This window comes from Pleurodeles waltl, chromosome 1_2 (assembly GCF_031143425.1).
Source record: "Pleurodeles waltl isolate 20211129_DDA chromosome 1_2, aPleWal1.hap1.20221129, whole genome shotgun sequence".
Taxonomy (NCBI): domain Eukaryota; kingdom Metazoa; phylum Chordata; class Amphibia; order Caudata; family Salamandridae; genus Pleurodeles; species Pleurodeles waltl.
Genome location: NC_090437.1, coordinates 737,576,210 through 737,602,960, shown reverse-complemented (window position 1 = coordinate 737,602,960; position 26,751 = coordinate 737,576,210). Strand labels below are relative to the sequence as shown.

At 41.8% G+C, this 26,751-nt stretch overlaps 1 protein-coding gene across 5 annotated transcripts in view; it reads right to left on the bottom strand.

Moving 5' to 3' along the window:
- GLRB (glycine receptor beta) overlaps positions 1-26,751 on the bottom strand; it is a 175,814-nt gene that overhangs the window by 91,407 nt on the left and 57,656 nt on the right. For all 5 annotated transcript variants that reach the window (XR_011205449.1, XM_069243183.1, XM_069243207.1 and 2 more), the window contains exon 3: positions 7,572-7,678. Coding sequence is in view for 4 of the 5 variants with exons in the window: in XM_069243183.1 (XP_069099284.1) it covers positions 7,572-7,678 (107 nt within the window). In the remaining variant the exon portion in view is untranslated. The remainder of the gene's footprint in view (positions 1-7,571; positions 7,679-26,751) is intronic.

Sequence of the window (26,751 nt, the reverse complement as noted above, 5' to 3'; positions counted from 1 at the left end):
ATGCCATGAGGGGAACTGGAGAAATGGATTTTTAAAGTTTTAAGTAAACATAGTGCCAAGAACCACAAAGTGTCAATGACAGTCAATATTCCCGGTAGCCAGGAACCTAGGTGCAATATGACTGATCGTAGTGAAGCGCGGTACTGATACACCAATGATACACCAACCAGGTTCATCCTGGTCAAAGATTTTACTTTGTGACATTAATTCTTTAAGTCCTAATCCACCACAGGCATTCACTTCTAAAGCCCCCCCAGTCTCTCAGTGGATTAATCTAGAGACTCACAGGGTGGCAGGCAGAGGTCAACATCGGTCCAGTCCAGGTTCCACTTGTCAGCTCGGCAGGTGCAGAAAAAGTCCGCTTGTTGTGTTGTGTTGTTGGTAGCTACAGCTCTCCTTGGGATCTTTTCCAGGGTTGGATTTCCCCAGACCATAGCTTCAGACACAGTAATAAATAACATCTCCTTTTCTATTAAGGCAATGGAGGAAGATGGGGGTGTGACCTACCACTTCTCCAAAGAGTACTACTCCCAGGTCAACTGATTGGTGGAAGACTTCAATAAGACCTTAAAGTGCATGATGGAGACTGTACAATTCCCTCAAGAGGGTGACTTCTCCTGTTGCCATGCCTATTTGCCAGCAGCAAAAAACACAGGAAGGAGGGTTCAGCGTCTTTGAACTTCTTTTTTGACAACTTGTCTGAGGTTCTCTGATGTTGGTCAAGTAGGAGGGGTGTGAAGGCAACCCAGAGTCCCTTAACTGCAATGTGGTGGACTATGTCCCATGCCTCATGAGGCTGATGGCCCATCTCATGAATAAAGTGAAGGCTAATCATCAAGCCAGGCAAGAACTGAGGAAGGAGTGTTTTAACCTGAAAGATATACTGATTAGGTACCAGGAGGGCCAGAAAGTTCAAGTTCTTAAGCCGATCAGTCTCCAGGCTCTAGCGGACAAGTGGTGTGATCCCTGCAAGGGTGTCAGGATAGTCTCTGATGTTGGCTATTTGACACTGGTGCCACGGGGGAAATGCATAGGGTGTTTCATGGCAATCAGGTGAAGGCTGGTCTATGCAAGGATTACACTTATCCATTCTTGCAAAACGTCACGGACTGGATTCCTCTTCCCCTTGACTTCTTTAGCCATTGCAAAAGGATGAGAACAATGTTTCAGGTAGGCAGTTAAGCTTGCCTCAAAACGGAATCCTAAACAGCAAGCACCACCTCCTCTTGCTTCCCCGAGGGCTGATGCCCATTTGTGCCCAAAACAACAATACAGGGGATATCCAAACCCATGTTAGGACCAAGACATACAGGATGTCAGACTGGATCCAACAGTGCATCAAGAATGAAGCAGACAAGATGCTGGGCCTGGGTGTTATTGAGCCCTTCTGTGATCCATGGGCCTGCTCAGTCATGTTGCTGCCCACGCAAGGATCAGCTGTTCTGTGTGGACTGTCACTGTCTAAATAATGTGACCAAAACAGATGCCAATTTTATCCCCTAATCCAACTACATAGTGGGCGCAGCAAAATGTTTTGGTACTTTTGGCATGACCAGTGGCTTATGGCAGACTAGCATGACGCCGGTACCAAGGTGAAGATGACTCCAGAGGTTCTCCACCAATTTAAAGTAATACCTTTTAAACTGAAGAATGCTCCTTCAATTTTCCTGTACCTTGTCAACCATGTGCAGTTAGGTTTGGAGGAGTTCTGTGTGACTTAAGTGGACGATACTGCTATGATCAGCAACCCCAATAAAGGCGAAATGTAGCTCCCAGAGCGGGTGCTGGGGAGGATGCAGTGGGCCACTGACCGTTAAGGCAACCAACTACTCAGTTGGTCAGTCCTCCGTCATTTATCTTGGGCAGCAAATGGGAAGATTCAACTCCTTCAGCCGAAAGTCCGGGGTGGAGGTTCTCATGACCCACATCCAGATAAGGGTCTTATTGGTTGCTACCAAAACTTTGTGGCAAACCACTGGACCAGAGCTGCATCTGTGACATCCCAGACCTCTAGGAAATAGCCAAGGAAGATGAAGAGTGTCAGAAGGCCTTTGGTGACTTGAAGACCCTACTATGCAATGCACTTGTGTTAATGGTCCATGATTAAGGTCACACCTTCATTATACAAATAGCCACTGGAATTATGCAATTATGTGGCCACAGTGATGTTTGCATAAGTATAGACTTGCCGCATTTGCCATATAATCCATCATCTGCTGCATAATATGCAGATTTTAACAACAACACAAATTTGTAGTTCAAACAGTTCAAAAGTTACTAAAATGCAGCGAACTTTATTGCTGCGCAGTGGAAAGCCCTTTGCAAAGCTGGTCACCTTTCTGTTGCTTATTGCTACATTTGGGTGATAAACTGGTAGTAATGAGGTGGAACCAATACCTATATAGTGTTCCCAAGTTAAATAAAAACGTTGAAATAATGAAGTAATACTATTACAAAATGTACCTCCTTGTGCTGCATAATTCGCCTTTTCTTGCTGCACAATTTACTCAGCCCTGCCGCATAATTTGGGCCTCGTCTGCTGCATAATTCCAGAGGCCCTGATTATGCAGGCAGATGCTTCAGAAAAGGATTAGGGGCAATTCTCGCACAGCCTATGAAAACATCAAGGGATCATTCTTTGGCCTTCATCAATCGCAAACTACTCCCTAGGGAGCATAACTGGCCTGGTGTTAAAAATATAATGCCTTCTCATAATGTAGGTCTTCTGAAGGTTCACTCCATACTTGTCTGGGATGAGGCTTGTGGTACAAATAGATCATGAACACCTCACAATAAGGGGGTAGAACGCAAAGTTCCACCATGATTCACGATCACTGAAAAGACTAAATTTCACCATGTAGCATAAGCAGGATTACAGCATGCAAATGCAGATGGCTTTTCATACTTATTTACGAAATTAAAGAAACCAGACTCTTTCCACTGGATAACAGGAACCGGCCAGTAACTAGATTGGAGGTGGGCTACAGGGGATGGGTAGAGACAGGCTTTGTTTTGTGTTTTATTGTATTGTTTTGGTATTTGCGAGAAAGAGGTTCATTGGTTGGGATAGCTGGTTGTCCATCACAAGTAATAAAGTAACTATTCCGTGAGGTACATGCAAAGGTTTCAGTAATTTTAACCCAAATTTAATCCCTGGTAGCTGTGGCACAGAGCAGACAGGCTTAACTAACAGAAAACGTGTAACAAATTTACCAGTATCAAAACAGTTAAAAAGTCAAAGCCTAACCAAATAAAAATACCACTGCAATTTATAAAAAGAAAGAAGTTATTAAGCAAAATGACAACTATCCAATAAATGGAACTTGAAATATGAATTTTTACTAATTTAAGTGAAAGAAACACCAAAAACCATAAAACGGCAATGGTAGTTAATGACTGCAATAGACCAGGACTTAGGTGTCATTTGAAGCCAATCAGCATGGAGCAAGGGCTGGCTACATCAATTTGATTGATACCAATGAAAGTCTGGAAGTAAAAAAGTTTAAAATACATTTTAAGCCCAAATGATCTGGAGGAAAACTTTCAAAAGGTTTCCGAACTTTGTTCTGGTGCCCAAGAAATCACAGGAGTACACATCCAAGGACCCCAGGTTCCTAGGAGGAACAGATATAGAGACTTTCACGTGATCAGGTACGGGGCAATGTCTAATCCAGGTCCTGTTGCCACTAATCAGATCCTACAGGGGAATGCAGTTTTCAGCTTTGTTATGTTCCTGGAGCAGTCCAGAGAATCAGCATTTTGATCCTGGGAGATTTTTCTGTCCTTGGATTTCACGTGGAAAGGGGTTTCATCTCTTCAGGTCCTCACAGGTAAGAGATTGCAAGTGCAACAGGCTCAGTATACTTCTGCAAGCCCAGCATGGTTCTGCTGGGGTGACACATTCATGTGTGGCACTAGCTAGCAGGTATGGATGGCTGGCTCCTGCGCACTCCTTAAACAATAGGGCAAAAGTTCCAGAGGCCAACCTTCTCACGTTTTAAGTAGTTCCTGTTTGCCCTACTGCAAATAGGCCTAAAATACCACGTGCTAGGACATTTTCAACATGCTCTTACGTGGGTGTCCGTAGATGCTACATTTATACCTGGAGTGAGCTAGTGGGTAGGAATGACTGTTAGGGCCCACTAACCAATGGGGTTAAGATTGCTGGGGCTAACTCAACCCTTTCTGGGCATTCCCAAGAGGGTCAAAGCCTTCATCCACACTAAACTTGGGCTCAGAGGACAGGGGGTTGTTTGTGGGAGTGCCATAGGTAAATCACTAGTGTCCTTCCACATCTAACACTAAAGTCCACCTTCAAGTAGGCACTGTACTCACAACAAACCCTGATCCAGAAATTAGGTAGGATAAAAGAAGGGTCATTCAGCAAACAGACAGGGCATAGACAATGACAATAACTGTCCTGGTATACTGTTCTCTCCCTTTCAAGAGTGCTCCAAGTGCTACTTGTGACTCAAAAGACCCATCAAGCAAGATTTGAGTGTGTGGTGTCCATTGGATGCCCAAAGCCCCACTCTGAATATTCTGCGGAGCTCTGTTGTGTCATCTTTACCCATTCAGGTCAGCCTGTTTGTTCCTTGGGTGCATTTGACACCTTTTTCACACCTATTTCTGGTCTTCAGCACAGGCTAGGACCTGAGAGTCTTATGCAAATTAACCTTCAGATAGTTTAGGCAGGTAAAGGGTAACTTCCTAAAAGCTAGTTTCCCTTAAGATTTGTCAAAATGCTGACAACCAAATAACTGGATTTTTACTAACTATTAAAAATAGTGGTTTACTAATCTTTTTTGCTTGATTCATCTGAGACAGCAGTATTCTTGCTGTGGTTCTCTACATAGGACAGCTGGCCTGCCATAGTGCAAGTAGCTTGTAGGGCCTTGTCAATGTAGATGCATGGTTAAATTAATTTTCTACATATCCACTTTTGAATACCTGCAGCCTACCATGTGGGCTACAAGGCTTACAACAGGGGTGCCTTTGCAATATTTTGAAGGGAGAACTGTACCTGTTAAATGGGTTATTTTAAGAGGTCGCACTACAGGCTACAATGGCAGGCCTAAAGCCATGTTTTCGTGGTGACAATAGTGGAAGGCACAATAGGTACTGGAGTACACAGGTGATGTTTAACTTTTCATGCCATGGGTGTATTTCCACATCAAAAACTATGGCTTTATAGAAAATTAAATAACCCATTCACAGATTAAACAAGTTATACATTTTACTAGTCTGAGCACATCCACTGAGCACTGGACAGCAGTGCTGCCGTGACCAGCTAGTAAAACTAGCAACAGAAGATCAGTATAAAAATGAATTTTACCATGCAAAAAGTGGCATTTTCTCTTAGTATCTGAATACCACTTTCCTACCACAATGCACACAGGCTGGAGAACGCAAGAGAAACATGAGGTCTTCATGAAGTGTTTTTTAAATTGTATCAGGCACTGTTTGAGCAGCAACTCATACGATTTTGTCACCTTGCTTGTTCATACATCTTACCTTTAATTTACCCCATTCATTCAGCAAACTTTTACATTAAACATGTGATGTGCATTTGAGATTTTTAAAATGACTGCAGTTTTTCCAATTATGTCATACTCATTTTATTTGCACCTGTACATTTACTAAATTCATATCATATTGACTGTAGTATTGACAACAAAATAGTTCAGCTGAGATAACATCGCAAACTGAAGCATTGGCCGAAAGCGCATTAAGCAAATGTTTATGACACACCATAACAAACTTCCTTGTGGGTTCATATATTTACAGACTGTGTCTCCAGGACCTGAACACTGTACATCGAGAGATTAATGATTTCAAAGACAATGTGTAGTCTAGCAGCGAGCATACGTTTATATTTTACACGCATTTGAATCTCTCTCTTTAAAATTTCAAACAGAAAGATGATTAAAATGCAGGGCTTCTGTGCTCCAAGGCCAGCATTTGAATAAATGCCCCTACATTAAAATTACTGTGTGGATATTCCCAAATGAAATACGTTTTTTACTGCATTTGTGTATGCATGCATGTGTTAGGGAGTGTGCTTGTGTATTTGTGAGGAAGTGTATAGCGAATAATAAAACTTGCATAACATGCTACATCTGTTTGTATGAATGAGGTTTGAGAGGATGAATTAGTTTTATGGAGAAGCCATCTCTGGCATCCTGTGGGACTCACTTGCATAATGGTGGCTTACCCAAACTATAGTGCTGCTAAATCCTAGCACAAGCTATCTAAGATAGAGTGGAGTACATCCTTGGTAAAGCACAGGCCACAGCGGCATAACGGTGACCTTGACTTGTTGCGGACATTCTTGCTTTATTGTTGACATACAAGGAAGGTGGTAATCTCACTGCACTGTATGGCATTTACTGAAAGAGGGCAGAGCGCTGGAATCCTTTGTATACGAGGTATTAACAAGTTTGTTGTAAGCCTAAATAAAGAGTAAAACTGACTCCATAAAAACGTAGTAACAGGATTGGAAAGCATATGGCCTCTATTGGTTCTCACTGTGCCAAAACCTGAAAAAGTCAAGGTCCTCTTTTGTACCCCAAGTATAATCCCAACTCCACAAACTCACCTAGTCAGCAGAACCTTCAATATTATTTCAATTAATAAAGTGGCAAAACAACCAAAATGTTTAATTAGCTATAGTTGATGACATTTAACAAAAACGCTGACCAACATTTTCGTATGGTAAAAAATATGTTTTTCTCCAACGTGCAGTGAAAAGTCCACAGTTCAGTGTCACCCACTGCTGCACAGCTGATACACTGCCAGTTCCTTCATCAGAATGGCACTACATCAGCTCGAAGCAGCCCCAGTACAAACAATCAACCTAAGAGATGACTATTTTTAGACAAATTAGACACGGGAGTGGGGTTGGGGTGGTGGTCGGAGGTTGGATTTATACAGAGTTAGATGTATAGGAGTCGAGATAAGGCTCAACCATTACCGCATGTATGTATGCGTGCATATATTTATGTATGAATGAATGATTGGATACTGTCAGGTAAACCCCCATGTTATGAAAAACAGAGAGGGGAAGCTAGATCTATTTAACAGCGTTAAGGACCGAAACAACTAGTACGCCATTTCACAGTTTTACAATACCGGGTGAAATCTCACTTCATTGAAGGAACATGGGTGCATGTTACTAAGTTTCTCTCTGCATGCTTACCTGCAGGAACCCTAACAGCTTGAAGTATTGTATGAGGAACTGTACTTTATCTGGTGTTTTTCCACAGGTGATGTTCACAGCTGCCAAGTTGGATCATAACAGGCGTGACACCTTCTCATTCAAATCAGTTGGTATCTGAAATAATCAAAACGTTCTAAGATGGATGGTGGAGCTTTACCCACCTCTTCCCTACGTCCTGCTGAGTTGAAATACTTAATTGTCGATGAAAACCTAAAATCAAGTAGCCACATAGTTGGCATAGAGCAACAATTTTCGGGTTTCCTAGTAATAATACAATATGATTTGTGTAAACAATTGCGACCTCTGAAAAAATAAACACTGGGTACGTAAACTGTACTCTATCATCACCAACCTTTGAAATTAGGCCGTATTCTCGGGTCGTAAGTCAGCAACAATTTATTCAGGATATTGCTCGTAGAATTAACAGGCACTCTTGCAAGATCCTCTGCCGACTGTTGTCTGTAAGAAAAAAAACAGAATAACTTGTGTGACGAGCTTATGGCACTGAAGGTTTTAGTGATTTTCTCTTAAAAGGAAAGGGTATATTGCTCATGACAATAAACACAAGTCACAGGCCTACAGAGTAAACAACTATTAAAACAATGCAAGCAAACTCAAGAATTAAATAAAAAAAGATTTTGCTTGCATTATGATGTGACAGAAAAAAAACCTAAACCATTTAATGAAAGCAACGCTGTTGCTTCGAAGGGAATTCACTGAGAATAATAAACTAAAAACTTATTACATACATTTACTATTAACAAGTAAGTAGAGGACTCTTTAAACAATTTTAATAAAATAATCCCTAATAAATAATATAAGGCTACCTTCCCACTGATTAGTGGCTAGTTACGTTTTATGGTGGGATAACACACCAGGGAATAGGCTACTGCAGAGATGTCTAGTGAATGAGCTGAGACATAACAGAAAGATGCAAGTTTTTAGATAAAAGGAAAAGAAGAGCTTGTAAATTGTGAGTGTCCCACAGACAAAATGCCATGTAGGAAAAAGCGTGAAGTAGAGACGTTGGGAAGGCTGTTAACAGAAGCAAAGTTTCGTACGAAGTAAAGGTGGCCTGTCAGGATAGGACTAATCAGTGCTTGAGATGGAAAAGTCGAATTGCAGGTACTCTGTATCAGAGTACCTGCGTTGTTTCTGAGAAGTGTTGGTACTCTCCAATGAAAAGTATTACATTTTTCTTGAGAAGTGTAGGTACTCCCCCTCGCACAAAAAAAAAAAAAATGCTGTTAACAGTACCGGCCCATTTAAAGCACTGGGACTAATAACTATTGATGACTTCTAACTCGGTGTGCCTTCATAAGGGCACCCAGTAGAATTGCCTTTGAACAGTGGAAGTGTGTACTCAGAGCTAACGTTAGAAGTATTCTGGGAAAGTTTATTTTTCTCCAAAAAATGAGTAATCCCATAGTAGACCACACTAGAGTAGTTACTCGTGCATAATACCACGGAAACAGGGGTTAGATTTTAGGAGGGAAAAACAGATCTTTATTGTGTGTGCTACCCAAAAAGACAGCTGGAGTAACTATTCTATACTGGCTCCGCTGGGGTCGGCCATGTGTTCAGGCTGTATGACCACCAGTTAAGCTAGGAGGAAACGCCAAAATAACACCAGGTTAAAACAGGACAGGTCTTTGAAATCATTTTGTCCAACATTAAGCACAAGATTGTCTTTCTTTATTCAATGCAACCTGGTTTCACCAGCAGATTGTGGTGAAGGCTTCTGAGAGGACTGACCACCGTTTCCACAGTTTCCTGGGGCAGTGGTTCCCAACCTTTTGACTTTTGTGGACCCCCACTTTATCATTAGTAGAACCAAGAGACCCCCCCTACTGAGTCATCAACTAGTAGCCTAGCCGGGAACTCCGGCCTAAACATTGTCCATGATTTGTACCGCTGTTAGAAATGGGGTCTTTGGTTGACAGTCAGGTTACCCCCTGTTCAGGTAAGGACCCTCACTCTAATCAGAGTAAAAGAGAATCACCCTCAGCTAACCCCTGCTTACCCTCTTGGTAGCTTGACTTCAGAGTGCTAGGTGTAAAGTATTTGTACCAACACACACAGTAACTTAATGAAAACAGAACAAAATGACAACGTAGGTTTAGAAAAAGAATATTTATCTAAACAAAACAATACCAAAACAACAAAAATCCACAAACACACACTAACACTGTTAGCATGAAAAATGTACCTTGGGTGCATCAAAAATAACCCTGCACGGGCGAGTGTGCGTCAAAAGGGCTTGCGATGCGTCGATTCCACTCACGAGCGGGACCTTGCGTCGTTTCTCCTTTCGTCGGGTCAAGGCGCGTCATTCCTTCTCTCCGCAGGAGAGCGATGCATCGATCTGGTCAGCACTCTCGGGTCCGGGCAGGCCTTGCATTGTATTTACGCGCCCAGCGGTACTTGCGTTGGAAATCCAGCCGCAAGATGATCCGAGAAGCACGCAGTGAGGGTTGGAATCTCCCAGCCTCCGTCAGCGATGCTGCCCGTCATTTCTCCTGCTCCGTGCGTCGATTCTTCAATGAGCGTCGATTTTCAGCCGCGGAGAGTCGTTTCTTCAGCAGCAGATCGGAGTTGCGTCAATCTTTTCCCCGCAAGGTGCTCTGTGCGTGGATTTCCTTTTCTTTAGGCTGCCAGCTTCTCCTTTCAGGGTCCCAGGAACTGGATGGGCATCACAGGGCAGAGTATGAGTCTCTCAAGAGACTCCAGGTGCTGAAGAGAGAAGACTTTGCTGTCCCCGAGACTTCAAACAACAGGAGGCAAGCTCTAAATCAAGCCCTTGGAGAGTTCTTCTCAAGATGGAAGGCACACAAAGTCCAGTCTTTGCCCTCTTACTCTGGCAGAAGCAGCAACTGCAGGATAGCTCCACAAAGCACAGTCACAGGCTGGGCAGCTCTTCTTGCTCAGCTCTTCAGCCGTTCTCCAGGCAGAGGGTCCTCTTGTTTCCAGAAGTGTTCCAAAGTCTATGGTTTTGGGTGCCCTTCTTATACCCAATTTCTCCTTTGAAGTAGGCCTACTTCAAAGTAAAGTCTATTTTGAATGTGAAATCCTGCCTTGCCCAGGCCAGGCCCCAGACACTCACCAGGAGGTTGGGGACTGCATTGTGAGAGTGCAGGTACAGCCCTTTCAGGTGTGAGTGACTACTCCTCCCCTCCCTCCTATCACAGCTGGCTCATCAGGATATGCAGGCTGCACCCCAGCTCCCTTTGTGTCACTGTCTAGTGTGAGGTGCAACCAGCCCAACTGTCAAACTGACCCAGACAGGGAATCCACAAACAGGCAGAGTCACAGAAATGGTATAAACAAGAAAATGCTCACTTTCTAAAAGTGGCATTTTCAAACACACAATCGCAAAATCAACTTTACTAAAAGATGTATTTTTAAATTGTGAGCTCAGAAACCCCAAACTCCATGTCCTTCCGCTCCCAAAGGGAATCTACACTTTAATCAGATTTAAAGGTAGCCCCCATGTTAACCTATGAGAGGGACAGGCCTTGCAACAGTGAAAAACAAGTTTAGCAATATTTCACTGTCAGGACATATAAAACACATTACTATATGTCCTACCTTAACAATTCACTGCACCCTGCCCTTGGGGCTACCTAGGGCCTCCCTTAGTAGTGGCTGACATGTAAGAAAGGGGAAGGTTTAGGCCTGGCAAGTGGGTACACTTGCCAAGTCGAATTTACAGTTAAAACTGCACACACAGACACTGCAATGGCAGGTCTGAGACATGATTACAGAGCTACTTATGTGGGTGGCACAACCAGTGCTACAGGCCCACTAGTAGCATTTGATTTACAGGCCCTGGCACCTCTAATGTACTTTATTAGGGACTTACTAGTAAATTAAATATGCCAATCATGGATAAGCCAATTACATACACATTTTATAAAGGAGCACTTGCACTTTAGCACTGGTTAGCACTGGTAAAGTGCCCAGAGTAACAAAAACAGTCAAATCTGAGTCCAGCACACATCAACAACCTGGGGAACAGAGGCAAAAAGTTAAGGGAGACCACGCCAAGGATGAAATGTCTAACAACCGCAAAACAATACACAAAAATACATAAACAAGCATTCTATCAAACACATACATTTTATATAATTTGCCAACATATATAAATAAAACAGTAACATGTTTTATTTTAATATGAAGGTCGGAGCTTTTCTAAATTCAATTGAAGCCACACATCGCCCATACTATATTCTGTTTGATGCACCTGCACTGCTCCCAGAAATCAATTTGAGGATACTAATTTAATGTTTAGACTTCAATTTCAAATTACTTGACATTTACTCTACATTTTAACATTTTCAGTTGTGTATTTAGACACTATTTATTTACACTTTATTAATCTGCTAATATTATTCAATAATTTTCAAAGCCGTCGAGGAACCCCTGAGGAGGCTTCTTGGCCCCAGTGTTCACCGGACCAAAGGTTGGGAACCACTGTCCTAGGATACTCACCAAGGCCCGAATCATTCAAGTATTTTTCTGGAGAAAAACAACTGTCCCTAGATGCAGTAGTGTGGAACATAATTAAAGTGACAGATAATTCTCGGAGGGCTTGTATGATTAGTTTTAAACGTGGACATGGCTAGGTCTTCTCGGCCTGCTAAAAGAGCAAGCGGTATCTGGGGCACAACAATGGCACTCGTCCAGGAACAGATGGATTCCAGACACTGTTAAAATTAGGGTGATAACCTATTAAGTAAAAAGATTTTAAGCTTGTGGAAAAATGTTATCACCGTCTGTTCAAATTTCGAATTTAAAATGTGTCTGCATTGGTTTTTCACCAGCTTTTAGGCTGAAACGAAACGCAGCTTTAGCTGTGTGCTAGAGTTTATGTAATTAACAAAACTAAATTGAATGCCCTATTGCGGGAGGGGCTTCCCTATGTTGCTGTTAACTGGTCTTCACAGGCATTTTATTCGTCAGCAGTTGTTACTCCATCTGCGAAGCAGCTGTGTTGCTTTAGACATGGTAAATGATTGTCAAATACAGTAGCAATGGGCCTCATTCGGTGTAACCCCGTGCCAAGCCCAGTAGGGATGGATTTAACATGGTGAACTTTCTGAAAGAAAGCCATAAGGAGTAGCGTAATAGTGAAAAATCAGTTTTCCCCAGGGGAACAGCAAATTAATTTGAGACTTGCACACTAAAAACCGAAAATGATCAAAATGATTACTGCAGAAAATCAAGCAACCATATGCAGAATTCGATTTACAACTTATTTTATGGGCACCAATCTTTTATATGCCGTATTATGGAAGCACTCCTGACACGTCTCCTGAAATCCAACTTGCAACTTTGAAATCAATTCAACCTGCAAAAGGAAATCTAATTTAATCTTCACAGCAACTTAACCACAATATTCTAGACTCAACCTAACAGCGCCAGCAACCCCCTCATTGCTCTTCACATTTTAAAAAGCCACCTACATACAAAGTAAACTAAAACCCCACAATTACTGGCAGGTGATCTTCGAATCTCATAAGCCATTAAATCACGACTCAGCAAGGATGAACAGCAATTGGAAATTTCATGTAACGTCAATAAAACCGTTGGCCAAACCTATAGCTGCGCCCCCAAGAATCCAGAACTCTTACTCCACCTTCCCACTATTTCGTTTTTGGGAAGAGATGAATATCCTCCTCTTCAAAATATATCACAATGTAGATGATGACTGACCACTATATAAGCAATATAGACCAGTTGTACTGATCGCTGAGATGATCCATGCTCCCATTAGTAATTTTCTAATGCCCTGACAGTTAATTTTCTGTGACAGACAGTCTACATATTTTAAATTAACATACCTCACTATAGCTTGGTGCTTAACGGTCTTATCAACCGCACTCTAAGATAGGCAGACTTCTTATCCTCTCTGCCGGACTCTCGTCTCCTCCCAATCCTACACACTCCTCGCTCTTACTCACTCTGGGGAATTTCCTCCAAAAATGTAATTGTTTTTGACGTTACCGCCCCATATTTCTGTTGCCGAAATCTTTTTTTTTCTCCCACTTCAACTTCACACTACATCCCTGCTCTCCTACCCAACGCATCTTTTCTGGTCACCAGAACCAGCCTTAGCCCCATCACAGATGAGTGTCCCTCTTTGTCAGTGATGGAGCAGATATGCTAATATAAGAAATTTCTAATGACTTGCGTGTGTTTATTAATGAGAACATTTGATAAAGAAATATTATCTGAAAATAACGTGTGTAAGCAAAATGTGCCTACGGGGAGTGGTCACCATGTGTATTAACAAGATGCTAAATAATGAAAATATTCATGTAAAATGTGTTAATATGTCATACTTGGATGTATAACCTATGTTTTGTGTTAATTCGCAAAGGCCTGGTTTCATTGGACCTTGCCTGCTCTAACGTGAAGACGCGACAAGGCTTGCGAGGACTGGAACTAGAGAGAAGTACCTTGAACTGTGCAGAGTTCAGATGGCTCTGCAAGCACATTCTGCAATGTACCAGGAGATGAAACAATTTGATACAATTATGTGTAGTGTAGGCTAAACGCACTTTCCCAGGACTTGAACAATGGAAGCTCTGACTAAAAAACTGTGTGCAACAATTTTGTTACCTGAAGAGCCAGATGACGTTCTCATCAACAGAAGAATCAATCAAACTAATGGAACTTGAATCCTAAGTAAACGTGTAGATGCAGTAAACAAAAACTATATGTTAGAGTCATAACTTCTGATAAGGTTGACCAATTAGCAATTAGTGGGATGGACTGAGGGACCCTAATAAAAAGTCATGACAAGAGGAGAAAAATCAGAGCTGTGAGGAGAAAGTTGATGACGTCAGGAGACGCTGTCCGAAGTGCTTATTATTGGGCTTACCCTCTGTGAGACTGATACTTTGCTGATGACTGATGACCTGGAGACGAAGACTGACTCTTTGCTGACCCATCTTGGATAGGTAGCTATAATAATGCAACCAAATTAATGTGTGCGTTTTCGTCTAAGTACCAACTGCGTTGTTTTAAAGTATTTTCTCATTTAGATAGATTTTTTCCAAATTAATGTTTTTCTAATTGTTTTCGCATGAAGACCCACATGCTGATGCTAATCTTGGTTAGGTAGGCTGACAAGGGCGACACTGACTGTGACAATTGACTGACGAAAATTGCTTTGCTGCATTATTATATAATGTGCTGAGAAAGTATTAGTTTAATGTTGCTTTGATTTGGTGATTCTTGGATGAATAACATTTCTCTGATGATTAATAAAGCTTGATTAATGATAAAGGCGAATAAGGTTTCTGATTAGAATTATAACCAAGAGGGAATAAAAACAATTAACCTTCTTGAGCGTGATGGTATTTCTTATTAGATAAGGTTTCATTAATGTTTGATTTAGATTTTAGTGTTGTTGATGGTTCAGTAGTCTACCCCATAGCTAGGATACTCCATGCGATCCAAAAGGTTCATCGACCTATACACGTCCCCTTGTAAATTTACTTACTAAGGATCAGGCGCGCTAGCAGTTTGATGGTTAGTTTCCTTGGGGAACTAGTTATGTGGTGAATATTGGTTATGGTCGTAGTTTAACTTATGTTTACTTGTTTGTATTTTATGAGGTTTGAATTTTTTTTTATTTTTTATAATGGCAATTGTAGTAAGGATGCTGTCCCCTTAAACCCAGAAATGACTTTCCTAGATCCCGGATCCCATTGGTAAGGTTGGGTATGTTCTCGGAGTATTTTTACAGTGTATGAAAGTGGTAGGCTGCGCTTGCACAAGGCTTAAGCAAATCGCAGGTGAATTGTGATGTATGTGAGGTAAAGTAGGGAGTCTGCGTACTCTAATTTAGCTTAGTAGGAGTGTGAGAGTAGGGAAGTCGAACTTCATATGTGTGGTGCTTTGTGCTAAAAAATGGTCCACGTGGTTGTTGGTGATGTATGGACCCTGCGTGGTCTAAGACTCCGGAGTATATTGACAAGTGTAGGAGACATATGGTTATATATTGTAATCTGTCTGGTTTAATAGGTTGATCAGGGGGGGGGGGTGTGCATGTGTGTGTTTTTTAGTGGAGTAAAAGAAGTTTCGACTGAGATTTGGCTAGTCCTATGTGCATCAGGACAGACCCATTGATCAGTTGAGAGTAAAATTTGCTGGTCGAATTTTGCTTGCGAATGTGGGGGACTGAGGAAGAGGATTAGCTTGAAGAGCCAAAAGAGCCATTAGTGAAAATCCGTAAGGTCCCTGAAGCGATTATGTCCCTTCCTGTAGTAAACCAGAAGGTTGTTTTAGTTATTGTTGGTAAAGGCGCTCACAATAAAATTGCATTAGTTGAGTGAATCGAGTTGGGCGGGACAAGCCGCAAGACTTTGTCAGCCGCTGTGTGTTAGTGTGACGTCAGTGTGTGCCGCACTGGGATAGGTTGGTTGGTAAGAAGAGCCGTGACCGGATTGACAGCCGTCCGTGAGAGGCAATTGGTCGAGTATGCGGGCGAAGGGAATCTCAGGAGCAAGTCATTTCATTTATTGAATCAACTGTAAACAAGAAAAGGCAAAATACATTTTTCAAGGCATTTAAGAGTGCAATGAGGGGCGATACTTATATTAAGGCATCAGTGGGTGAGCGGACCCCCCCGCCCCCAGAGGATTCTCCAGCTTATTTTGTGATGGCAGAGTGAGGTGTAGCACTGTGTCTTTGGTTAAAGCAATGGAGTAAATTGACGAAGAATCAAGGGACTTTAGCGTTTCCGGAACACAAAACGTTTAATTTGAGAATTTTGGATCAATTGCTATTATCACTGTATGATATGAAGCCATTACCGAGACCAGCACAGTTCAATGCTTTAGCAGTCTGGGAGTTAGTAGCCAGACAGCAGCAGGAACTGAAATTTAATAGAAGGGTGAAGAAAGTGGAAAAGTCATTAGCGGAAGCTAGATGGGATTGGGAGCAAAAGAGATGGAGGATGGTGACAATGCAAGAGATTAAAATGTTCCCAGCAATCACAGAGGGAGATGAGTCAGAAAAAGGGAACAATGCTAAGGAAGAAGAGAGTGGGGGAAAGAAGAAAAGGAAAAAGTTCTATGTAGATGATGATGACTCAGATGTCGAGGATCTCATTACACAGTTAAGAGACAGACCTCCACCTTTGACAACCTATGCAGGGGGTCCGGGTACTAATGCTACGGCCCATCCAGCTACTCCTGTGCAATCAAAGGGAGCTGGGGGAGCTGGACAGGCAGAAGGCGGACAACTGCCAAGGGTAGTACAGAGTACACCTATTGCAGGAGCTAGTATTGCAGCTCAGGTACAGATGCATCCACCTTCAGTACATAGAATTTATCCAGATGTACCAGTTCTTGAGACTGTTTCAAATATTATGGTGCTGAGGGAGCAGACGCTTCCAAAGCCAATGTTGATTCAGACAGACCCGACACCAATGATGCTACCCTCAGCCCAAGCGCAGGGTTTGTCAAAATATACACCACTGACAGGAACACCGGCTGATTTCACACGAGTTATGAATCAGGCAATGGGAGTGCCACTCACACACAGGGTGCAGGTGCTAGAACAGCCCCAGATGCAATATCGCTACCAATTACTGTTGGTCCAGCTGTACCCTTATATGCACAGAAGCAAACAGAGACAGGAGAGCAGAATTACGTCACAGAGTCTTGTGAGAAGGGGAGCGGGAGATTCGGCACAGTTGACATCGTCCACAGGACAGGCTTTCAATGAACCTAGATCTTCTATGGGTTTTAGTCCTCTTGCCGCGTTACCAAATGCGGTAAATGTCTCAAACGCAAGTCAGAGTCTGTGACTTCTGACACCGCAAGTTTCGGGCACAGTGGCACAGCAGTTACCAGCCCTGAATGCAAATAGCATTTCATTGCAAAGGGTTAACAGCTCAACAGTTGAATAATTGGCTGGATAGTCTAAATACTTCTCAGAACGTATTAAAAGGTGAAACCAAGTGAGATTAAACATAGAAGCAAACGAGTTAGTTGAAGGAACAATGGGGCTGAATCGGTTAGAATCCTTTACAGAGGAAGAGCTGAGTTATTTATGCCCAAGGATTACAAAAGAAGTGGGGAAAATACATCAGAAGCTGGCGGAATTAGCAGAGAAACACGACATTGATCTTAAAATGACGAAACATCTGAGACAAAGTTACAGATTAGACTTTGAGGCAAAAGATTTTGAACACATGAGATCAGCTGGGATGAAGGCACACTTGAGAGATTTGCTGCAGAGTGCACAGATCTGGGGAGCATTAGAAAAATGGGAAGGCAGATGGACAAAGAAAAAAGAGAAACGAAAACGAGATTCCCAGGAAAGGGCGGAAGGAGTTGACAAAGGAGAGTCAGTTAAAATGCTTCCGATGAGGGAAATCCCAGGGGGTAAATTTGTTCATGTCCCATGGCACAGGAGTGACATACTGTCTTTTACGAATGATTATCCCAAGTTGAGGGAGAAGCCAGTTGAATGGTATCAACAGACAGAGATTTGTGAAACTTTCTCAATGTTTGTGGGAAGACTTGAACACACTATTGGAGATAGTTGTTCCAGCTAACCTATGGGTCGAGTGTAAGAGGGCAGTAGACTGGCCAACGAGTGAATCAGAGAGAGACAAGGTTACAGGTGCACCATCACCCGAGGTAATTAAGAATTATTATAAGGTGATTGAGTTTTTGAAGACTAGAATCTCTCCCAAAAACATTGATTGGCAGCAAATTGATAGAACAGTCCAGGAGTCTAAATAGTCATTACATACTTACTATGAGAGGCTGTTGAAAGCTTTCAAGGAGTACAGAGGCAAGGAAGCAATCGAACCAAAGGACATGTTGCATTTTTCAGATTTGTTGAAAGGTTGAGACCAGAAGTAGGACAGATGATTAAGAGTCATTTGATTTGCTGGCAGGAAAAACTGATTGATGAGGTATTGCAATAAGCTAAATACTGTAGTGAGGAGATTGAATTGAAACAAAAGAAATTGAAAGAAAAAGCAATGGTGATGCAGATTAAGGCAGCCCAAACAGGAGCGCAAGAGCTTTAGTGCAGCCGATGCCGCCGCAACAGAGAGCTGTCATGTTTCAACCTCAAGTAAGGGGCAGAGGGCGCGGAATGGATATGATGTGCGGTCCAGATTTAGGAACAGTGGTTGTTCAGAATGATGTGCAGGGTATGAAAAGGATGTTACTGTGTCATTTCTGCGGAAACGTGGGACACTGGAAGCGGGAGTGCCCATTGATGGTGCAAGATGAAGTGGTTCAGCAAGGTGATATCTGTACAATTCAAACTGTGAAAATCCCGAAAATGAGAGACCGAATGCTCGGAATCGGGGACAGAATTTCTTGCCCATACAACAATTGCAGGTGCCTCGTGCACAATTTGCTCCATTATCTCCAGTACAGCAGCAGGTTTCCACGGTACCTAGACAGCAAATGCAAATACCCCAAGCACCGATGGAACAGCAACAGGTTATGCTTAATCAATAGGTCACAGGTCAAAGACAGGACAATGGTAATAACAGTACACCAGTTCCCATTTCACAGTGAGGATGAAATAAACGAAGAATGGATGAGAGACAGTTCGGATGAGGGAGCCTGCATTCTTGCTGCTTCCTTAGAAGTAGATCATAGAGGGCCTTTTGTAGAGGGAAAGGTGATGGGTCACAAGGTCTCATTCTTAGTTGATACTGGGGCTACGCACTCTACAGTGAGGAGCATAGAAGTACTGAATTTGCCTCTTTCAGGCAGGACAGTTCAGGTTGTGGGAGTCGAGAATAGATAATTGACGAACCCCATCACGGAACCAGTGCAATTTGAATCAGAAATTACTTGGGACTCCATAAATTCGTAGTATGGGATTCAAGTCCTGTGTCCTTACTAGGTAGAGATTTGTTGTGCAAGACCACATGCTCTATAAATTGTACAGATGCAGGGATAGAAGTCCAAACAAATAGTGACGATGAAGAGGAGCAGGTGTCAGCTATGGTGTTCAATGATGCTTATGAAGAACGCCCATTGATTGAAGTTTTCCCCATGTTCACTATGAAAGAGTTGCATGCAGATTTACAGGGAACAGTGAAAGAGGAAGTCTGTGACTTGATAAGAAAGGAAGTGGGATTGATTAAAGGAGTGGAATCTATCAAAATTACTTTGAAGCCAAATGTTGAATTCCCAAAGCTTCCTTAGTATAACATGATGCAGGATGTGCTGATGAATGTGGCACAGATGATTGGAGACTTTTCTAAACAAGGAGCTCTGAAGGAAGTGTTAAGTAGACCATGTAATTCACCGATAATGGGTTTGAAAAAGCTATGTTGAAAGGTACGAGTTGTGCAGATTTGCGAAAAGTGAACAACATGGTGGTTAAGTGCTGCTCGATCGTACCCAATCCAGCAGTGATACTGTTTCAGATTCCGTGCAATGTGGAGTGGTTCACAGTGGTTGATCTGTCACAAGCTTTCTTTTCCATACCACTTCATGAGGATAGTCAGTTTCTTTATAGTTTCAAATTCCTAGATAAAGTCTATAACTGGTGTAGGATTCCACAAGGGTACACCATCCCTGTTCAATCAGATTTTGAAAAAGAATCTGGAGTCGTTGGAATTACCTTGCCAATCGACTCTTGTACAGTACATTGATAATTTATTAATTGCATCCGAAACAAGGGACGAGTGTAAACATGACTCGATTGCCCTACTGCATCATTTGGGGGAGTTTGGACATAAAGTTTCATCTGTGAAGTTGCAATATTGCCAAAAGTCAGTCAAATACTTGGGACATCAGATTGAGAAAGGGTTGAGAATAATCTCCAGAGAAAGGATAACAATGATTTTGCAGAGAAGTCCCCCGACTTCCCAAAAAGTTGTACGCATGTTTTTGGGAATGATGGGGTACTGTAGACAGTGGATTCCAAATTTTGCTGAGATAGCCAAACCCCTACAGCAGTTGACCCACAAAGGAGTTACAGATCCCATTATTCTAGATGAGGACCAGATGAAGGCATTCACTGAATTGAGAGAGTTTGTGCAGGGCTCCAGCGTTGGGAATACCTGATTACACAAAGCCTTTCACATTGTTCTGCCATGAACGTGATGCTTGTTCTTTGCCTGTTTTGACACAGGTCCATGGATGTGCTTATCGCCCAGTAGCTTATTTTTCAGCTACCTTGGACCTGGTAGCAGCAGCTTTACCAGGTTGTCTGCGAGAAGTAGCCGCAGTTGGTCAGAGTCTTTCCCAATGTGAAGGGGTAGTCATGGGATACCCTGCGACGGTAATGGTACCACATTCTGTTGGGATTTTGTTGACAAGGACGAAAACACAACATTTCACGGGGCCAGACTGACAAGGTATGAGATGAGCATCTTGGGAGCTCCAAATGTAACACTGAAAAGATGTGCAGTGTTGAATTCAGCAACATTACTTCCAAGTGATCATGTGAAATTGAAAAGGAGGAAGATATCGAGCATGATTGTCTTGAGGTGACTGAACTGTGCACAAAACCAAGGCCTGACATTAGAGACACTCGGTTAGAAGAAAATTATCAAATTGTCTTTGTCGATGGTTCATGTCTCAGAGATGGGCCTGGCACCTTGAGAGCAGGATATGCTGTATGCACCGTTACAGGAACCTTGGAGGCTTCATGGCTTCCAGGAGTATGTTCTGCTCAAGTGGCAGAACTAATAGCTCTTACTAGAGCTTGCTATGTTTCTACCAGGTTACGAGTCACAATCTACACTGATAGTCAACATGGATTTGGAATTGTTCATGATTTTGGTTAATTGTGTTCACAGAGAGGTTTTATGACCTCAACTGGAACACCAGTAAGGAATGGAGACCGGATAAAAGAGTTGTTATATGCAATTCACTTACCTGAATGAGTTGCTGAAGTAAAACGCAGTGCACATCAGAAGACACAAGATTATATTTCTTTGGGAAATGGATATGCAGATCAAGTCGCAAGGTTTTGTGCATTGAACTGTATATCGTTCAAAGGTAAGTGGGAACTAATGCCAGAAGAAGAGGCAAATTGTGCAAGTTTTGCTTTGAAAATAATTGACACTTTAGAAGAGTTAAAAACATTGCAAGAGAATGCAGACAAGGAAGAGAAAAAGCTGTGGTCGAAAGTAAAATGTATACAAAGGTAAGATGAAATCTGGTTATCTGAGGAGGGCCAGATGGTGTTGCCAAATAGTCTATTGACTCAGATGGCCTGATATTACCATGGTCAGGCACACACTGGAATAGATGCCATGGTTAGGTTGTTCAAAGTTGATTGGTTTAATCCGAAATTCAGGCAAGCAGCAGAAGCAGTGTGTCACAGATGTGTGATTTGCCAGCAACTAAATGTGGAAAAAGGGACGGTGGTGAATTTGAGACACATTGGAAGAGCAGGAGGACCATTCAGCAGAATGCAATTGGATTTCATTGAGATGCCTGCATGTGGTCGACTGAAGTACGTGTTGGTGACTGTGTGTGTGTTTAGTTACTGGATTGAAGCATACCCCACACGTAGAAATGATAGTCTCACAGTTGCAAAACTATTGCACAGAGAGTTAATACCTCGGTTCAGATTTCTGATCTCTTTAGAATCAGATAGGGCAAAGCACTTCAAAAACAAAGTGATTAAACTCTTATGTGCAGCACTGAGCATTGAGCAGAAGCTTCACTGCAGCTATCGTCCAGAAGCATCAGGACTTGTAGAGCAAATTAATGGTACCTTGAAGTCAAGAACTGCCAAAATGTGTGCTGCAACAAATCTAAAATGGCCAGATGCATTGCCTTTAGTGTTGATGTCAAAGCAAAATATACCTGACAGAAAGACAGGACTCTCTCCACATGAGATTCTCATGGGTAGAGCAATGAGGTTGCCAGCAATACCAGCGAATGCTCATGTCAACATTACAGATGATATGGTGTTGGACTACTGCAAAGGTCTGGCTGATGGGGTTCGATCTTTTTCTCAGTAGGTACAAGTTGTTACCCTGTCACCCATCCATGACCCAGGTCACAACCTGAGAGCCAGAGACTGGGTCGTGATCAAAAAGCATGTGCGAAAGACTTGCCTAGAGTCACGTTGGAAAGGTCCATACCAAATGGTGTTGTCAACTACAATAGCTGTGAAATGTGCGGGTTTGCCTAACTGGATACATGCAAGCCATGCCAAGAGAGTGGTGAGTCCCCAGGACCATGAAGAAGTGTTGTTGGGAGCACTAACAGCAGCAAAGCAAGTGGTTCTTCCTGAACCAGAGCCGGAGCAGGCTGAACTTGAAGTGGATTCTGAGCTGGTGGAAGACCGGATCGATTACACCAGTGAGGGACGAAGGTGCAGAAGCTCAGGGAGCAGAGCAAGAACTTAATCCAACGAAGGTGACTGGAGAACCAAGCACAGGGGAGGTTCTCCCAGAAGCAGATAGTAATAAAGCACAAGGAGACCAAGTGCCAGAACCTGAGGGGGAATGAGTTGAGGCGGATCAAAGTCAAAGTGATCTGACTCCTCCTGAACCCGTTGCAGGTCCATCAAGAGATGGCACTACAGATAAAGGAAAAGAGAAAAGTCCGATCTTAAAAAGATTATTAACAGAAGGCACAAGAAAGGGAGACGACTGGCCTGAATCTCAAAGAGGCAAGAAGAAAGACTTAGTTATAAATGAGACAATAGAGGAAGAAATAGACACTACAAGAAAAGACGAACTAAGTGAAGGAGAGTTAGCAGGAGAACGGAAGTTGAAAAGAAAGAGTAGCAAGTCGAAGATACGCAGGTCCTGAGTGGGCATATGCCACGACAAGTGATTAGCAAAAGTTCATGTCCGTTGCTTTGACAGAGAAGTTCTGAGTCAGTACTTTAATGCAACCTGAAGAAAATCAATAGACTGAGTTGTTGAGCTAAGCAAAAGAGCAATTGAGAAAACTGTTGAATATTAACTGGAAGAGACACTAATAACCTGATATGACATTTGCGAATCTGAATGTGACCAGCTGCTAACCGATTTGACAAAGGAGGAAAAAGGGTTCTTGCGTATGAATCTGAACTGTGAAAAAGAAATATATTTTAGATTTTTCTTGTTGCACCTTACTTAAGAGTTATTTCTACTTTCTGATTATTTACAGATCATGGCTGGATTCGATAATAGCAGTAAAAACATTAGGTATTGTAGATATTTGAGTGTGGGAATGGCAATTGTGTGTTGAATATTGCTTATAATAATTATTGTGGGAATGTCTATTCATGTGATGAAGGAAGTTGATATTACATCCGTATCTGAGACTACCACACTAACAGCTTTAGAGAGGTTTAAGCTAGATGAACAATATTTGAATGATTACACTAATGCAAGAGGAGAGCTGTCTTCTAACGTTTTCTATCGGTTGTTGAGTGAGTATGTGGAGACAATGGATGCAAAGAATTGTCTTGTGTGCACGCAAATCCCTTCCTCTGTGGAAGAAAGGGTTACATATCATAGCTTGCCTTGTGGCATAACTTGTAGTTTGCTACTAACCCGATTCTACAATCAAGAGTATATACAATATTTTTACTTGAATCATGATTTAGTGTTTTCCTTTGTTCCGATTATTAGATATTTGAGTAAGATAGCTAAGGACCATGATATAGTATTAGTTAGAGGATTCTTTGAGCCAACTCTGACTTTTGGCACGGCTTATGCGCATCGTAACAATTTAACCTGCTTATTAACCCCAATAGAGAACAGCTTTATAGGGCATACTGACGATAGAAGAAAGGCACTAAAAGAGAAACTGGAAAAAGGGTTAGAGAAAAGAACTTACAAAAATGATTATGCTTACACTGCTTTTAAAACACATGGGAGATTAGGGTTAGATGCATTACATGTAGGGAAGCTTGGTATATATAGGACAAAATCATGCACTGACACTTTGTTTGTGGGAACGAGTGAATGTAGGCATGTATTTTTATTTCAGAGTAAGTGGACTTTTATGCTGAATGGTGCAGACCCTTTGATTCCTGGAATGTATTATATTTGTGGGCTTAATGCCTAATATAGTCTTCCTAGAGGATGGTATGGGACATGTTATTTGGGAATAGTCTTCCCCAAGATCTATCAGATAGATGATTTAAAGAAGATACCCAAAGTGTCTTAATTACACCAAATGCGACAAAAGAGAGAAACAGCCTCTGCAATCGTAGGGGATATTTTGGGGGAAATAATTCATTCTGTAGGAGTTATATTAAATGCAAACAAGATACGAAAATGGTCTACTATTGTGGATAATATGCTAACAAATTTCACAGGAGCAATACTTTTGCTAAACACTGAATTAGCTGCGGATAGAGCTATGACGCTTCAGAATGAATAGGCTTGCTTTAGATATATTAGCGAAGGACGGAGGAGTCTGTAAAATGATTAATCCACTGCACTGTTGTTCGTATATTCCTGAGAACGAGAAAGATAAAAGATTTACTTACTAATTTAACTAATGCAAGTAAGGATTTGAAAGAATTAAAAGAGCCAGGAGTTTGGAAAAAGGATGTTAATTGATTTGTTTCTGTGGGAAATTGGTTTAGTCAAATTTGGGGTGGGATACTATGGAAAATTGTCCAAGGAATACTAATTGTGATTATTATCATACTAGGATTATAGGATGCATTTAAAATGTGGCAAAAAATACAAGGAGAAGAAATCAAAATATATCCGAAACCAATCTATGAAATGTTGACAAGGAAAGGTGTGATGACATATTTAGTCATCAGAGGAGGGACTGATGGAGCAGATATGCGAATATAAGAAATTTCTAATGATTTGCCTGCGTTTATTAATGTGAAAATTCGATAAAGAAACTAATATCTGAAAATAAAGTGTGTAAGCAAAATGTGCCCACGGGAAGTGGTCACCATGTGTATTAACAAGATACTAAATAATGAAAATGTTCATGTAAAATGTATTACTATGTCATACTTGGATGTATAACCCATGTTTTGTGTTAATTTGCATTCTTAACTTAGCCAAATTAAAGGCCTGGTTTCACTGGGCCTTGCCTGCTCTAACATGAAGACGCGACAAGGCTTGCGAGGACTGGAACTCGGAAGAAGGACCTTGAACTGTGCAGAGTTGAGATGGCTCTGCTAGCACATTCTGCAATGTACCAGCAGACAGGAGACGATGAAGACAATGTGATACCATTATGTGAAGTGTAGGCTAAACGCACTTCCCCAGGACTTGAACAATGGAAGCTCTGACTAAAACAATTGTGCAACAATTTAGTTACCTGAAGAGCCGGATGACGTTCTCATCAACAGAAGAACCAATCAAACTAATTGAACTTGAATCCTAAGTAAACGTGTAGATGCAGTAAACAAAAACTATAGGTTAGAGTCATAACTTCTGATAAGGTTGACCAATTAGCAATTAGTGGGAAGGACTGAGGGACCCTAATACAAAAGTCATGACAAGAGGAGAAAAATCAGAGCTGTGAGGAGAAAGTTGATGACATCAGGAGACGCTGTCCGAAGTGCTGATAATTGGGCTTATCCTCTGTGAGCCTGATACTTTGCTGATGACTGATGACCTGGAGACAAAGACTGTCTCGATAGGTAGCTATAATAATGCGACTGAATTACTTTGTGCTGTTTCTTCTAGGTACCAACTGCACTGTTTTAAAGTCTTTTCTCATTTAGATTTTTTCCAAATTAATGTTTTTCCAAATTGTTTTCGCATGAAGACTCACATGCTGATGCTAATCTTCGTTAGGTAGGCTGACAAGGGCGACATTGACGGTGAAAGCTTTTGCTCCAGCACAAACATAATTTACACCAACACTAGTTTAGCACCTGCAAAAACCTCACTTACTCTCTTTTACCTCTGATCCATCACTTTCAATCACTATTTTTGTAGTATCTTCCAGCACTTTTGTCTCCATTTTGAGCCACCTTCCTACCATTCCACCTGCAAGAACAATCTGCAGATGATTGATCTCTGGAGTGGCACAATGAACAAAAGAATGGACTGGAATGCAGATCACAGTGATCATCAGTGGCTGCAAAAGATAAAGGATAACACTGAATTCAGCTCCAGAAGAGATGAATGGGGTACCTGTGAAGGGGCATGATCCCGTTTTCCAACTGTCATAGAGAGTGAGACTAACTCAGGTTTAAAACAAAAGATCGTCAGTAATTGAGTACTCAAAATTACCCTGTCAGTGGCTTATGAAAAACACTGAAATGCTCTTGTTAGGACAGAAAAGTTCTCCTGTACATATATATCTACAGTTTTTTTCATAACCAACTGTAATTTTTAAGCAAACAACAACCAAAGGGGTATTTTGGCACTGGTCTTATTATCTAATTAGCCTAATCAACAAGGCTTTAATTATTTCCCAAAAGTTAACTACTAACGTAGAAGTAACATCTATAAACTTGAACCATAAACAGAGACTGAGCGTGCCCTTATATTTGGGAATTTGTAACAATAACTTATCAAGAATACGTAAATATTTCTGGGCCACCTGGTGTATAATTTAGTACACAACTACTGGGGAGCTAAATCA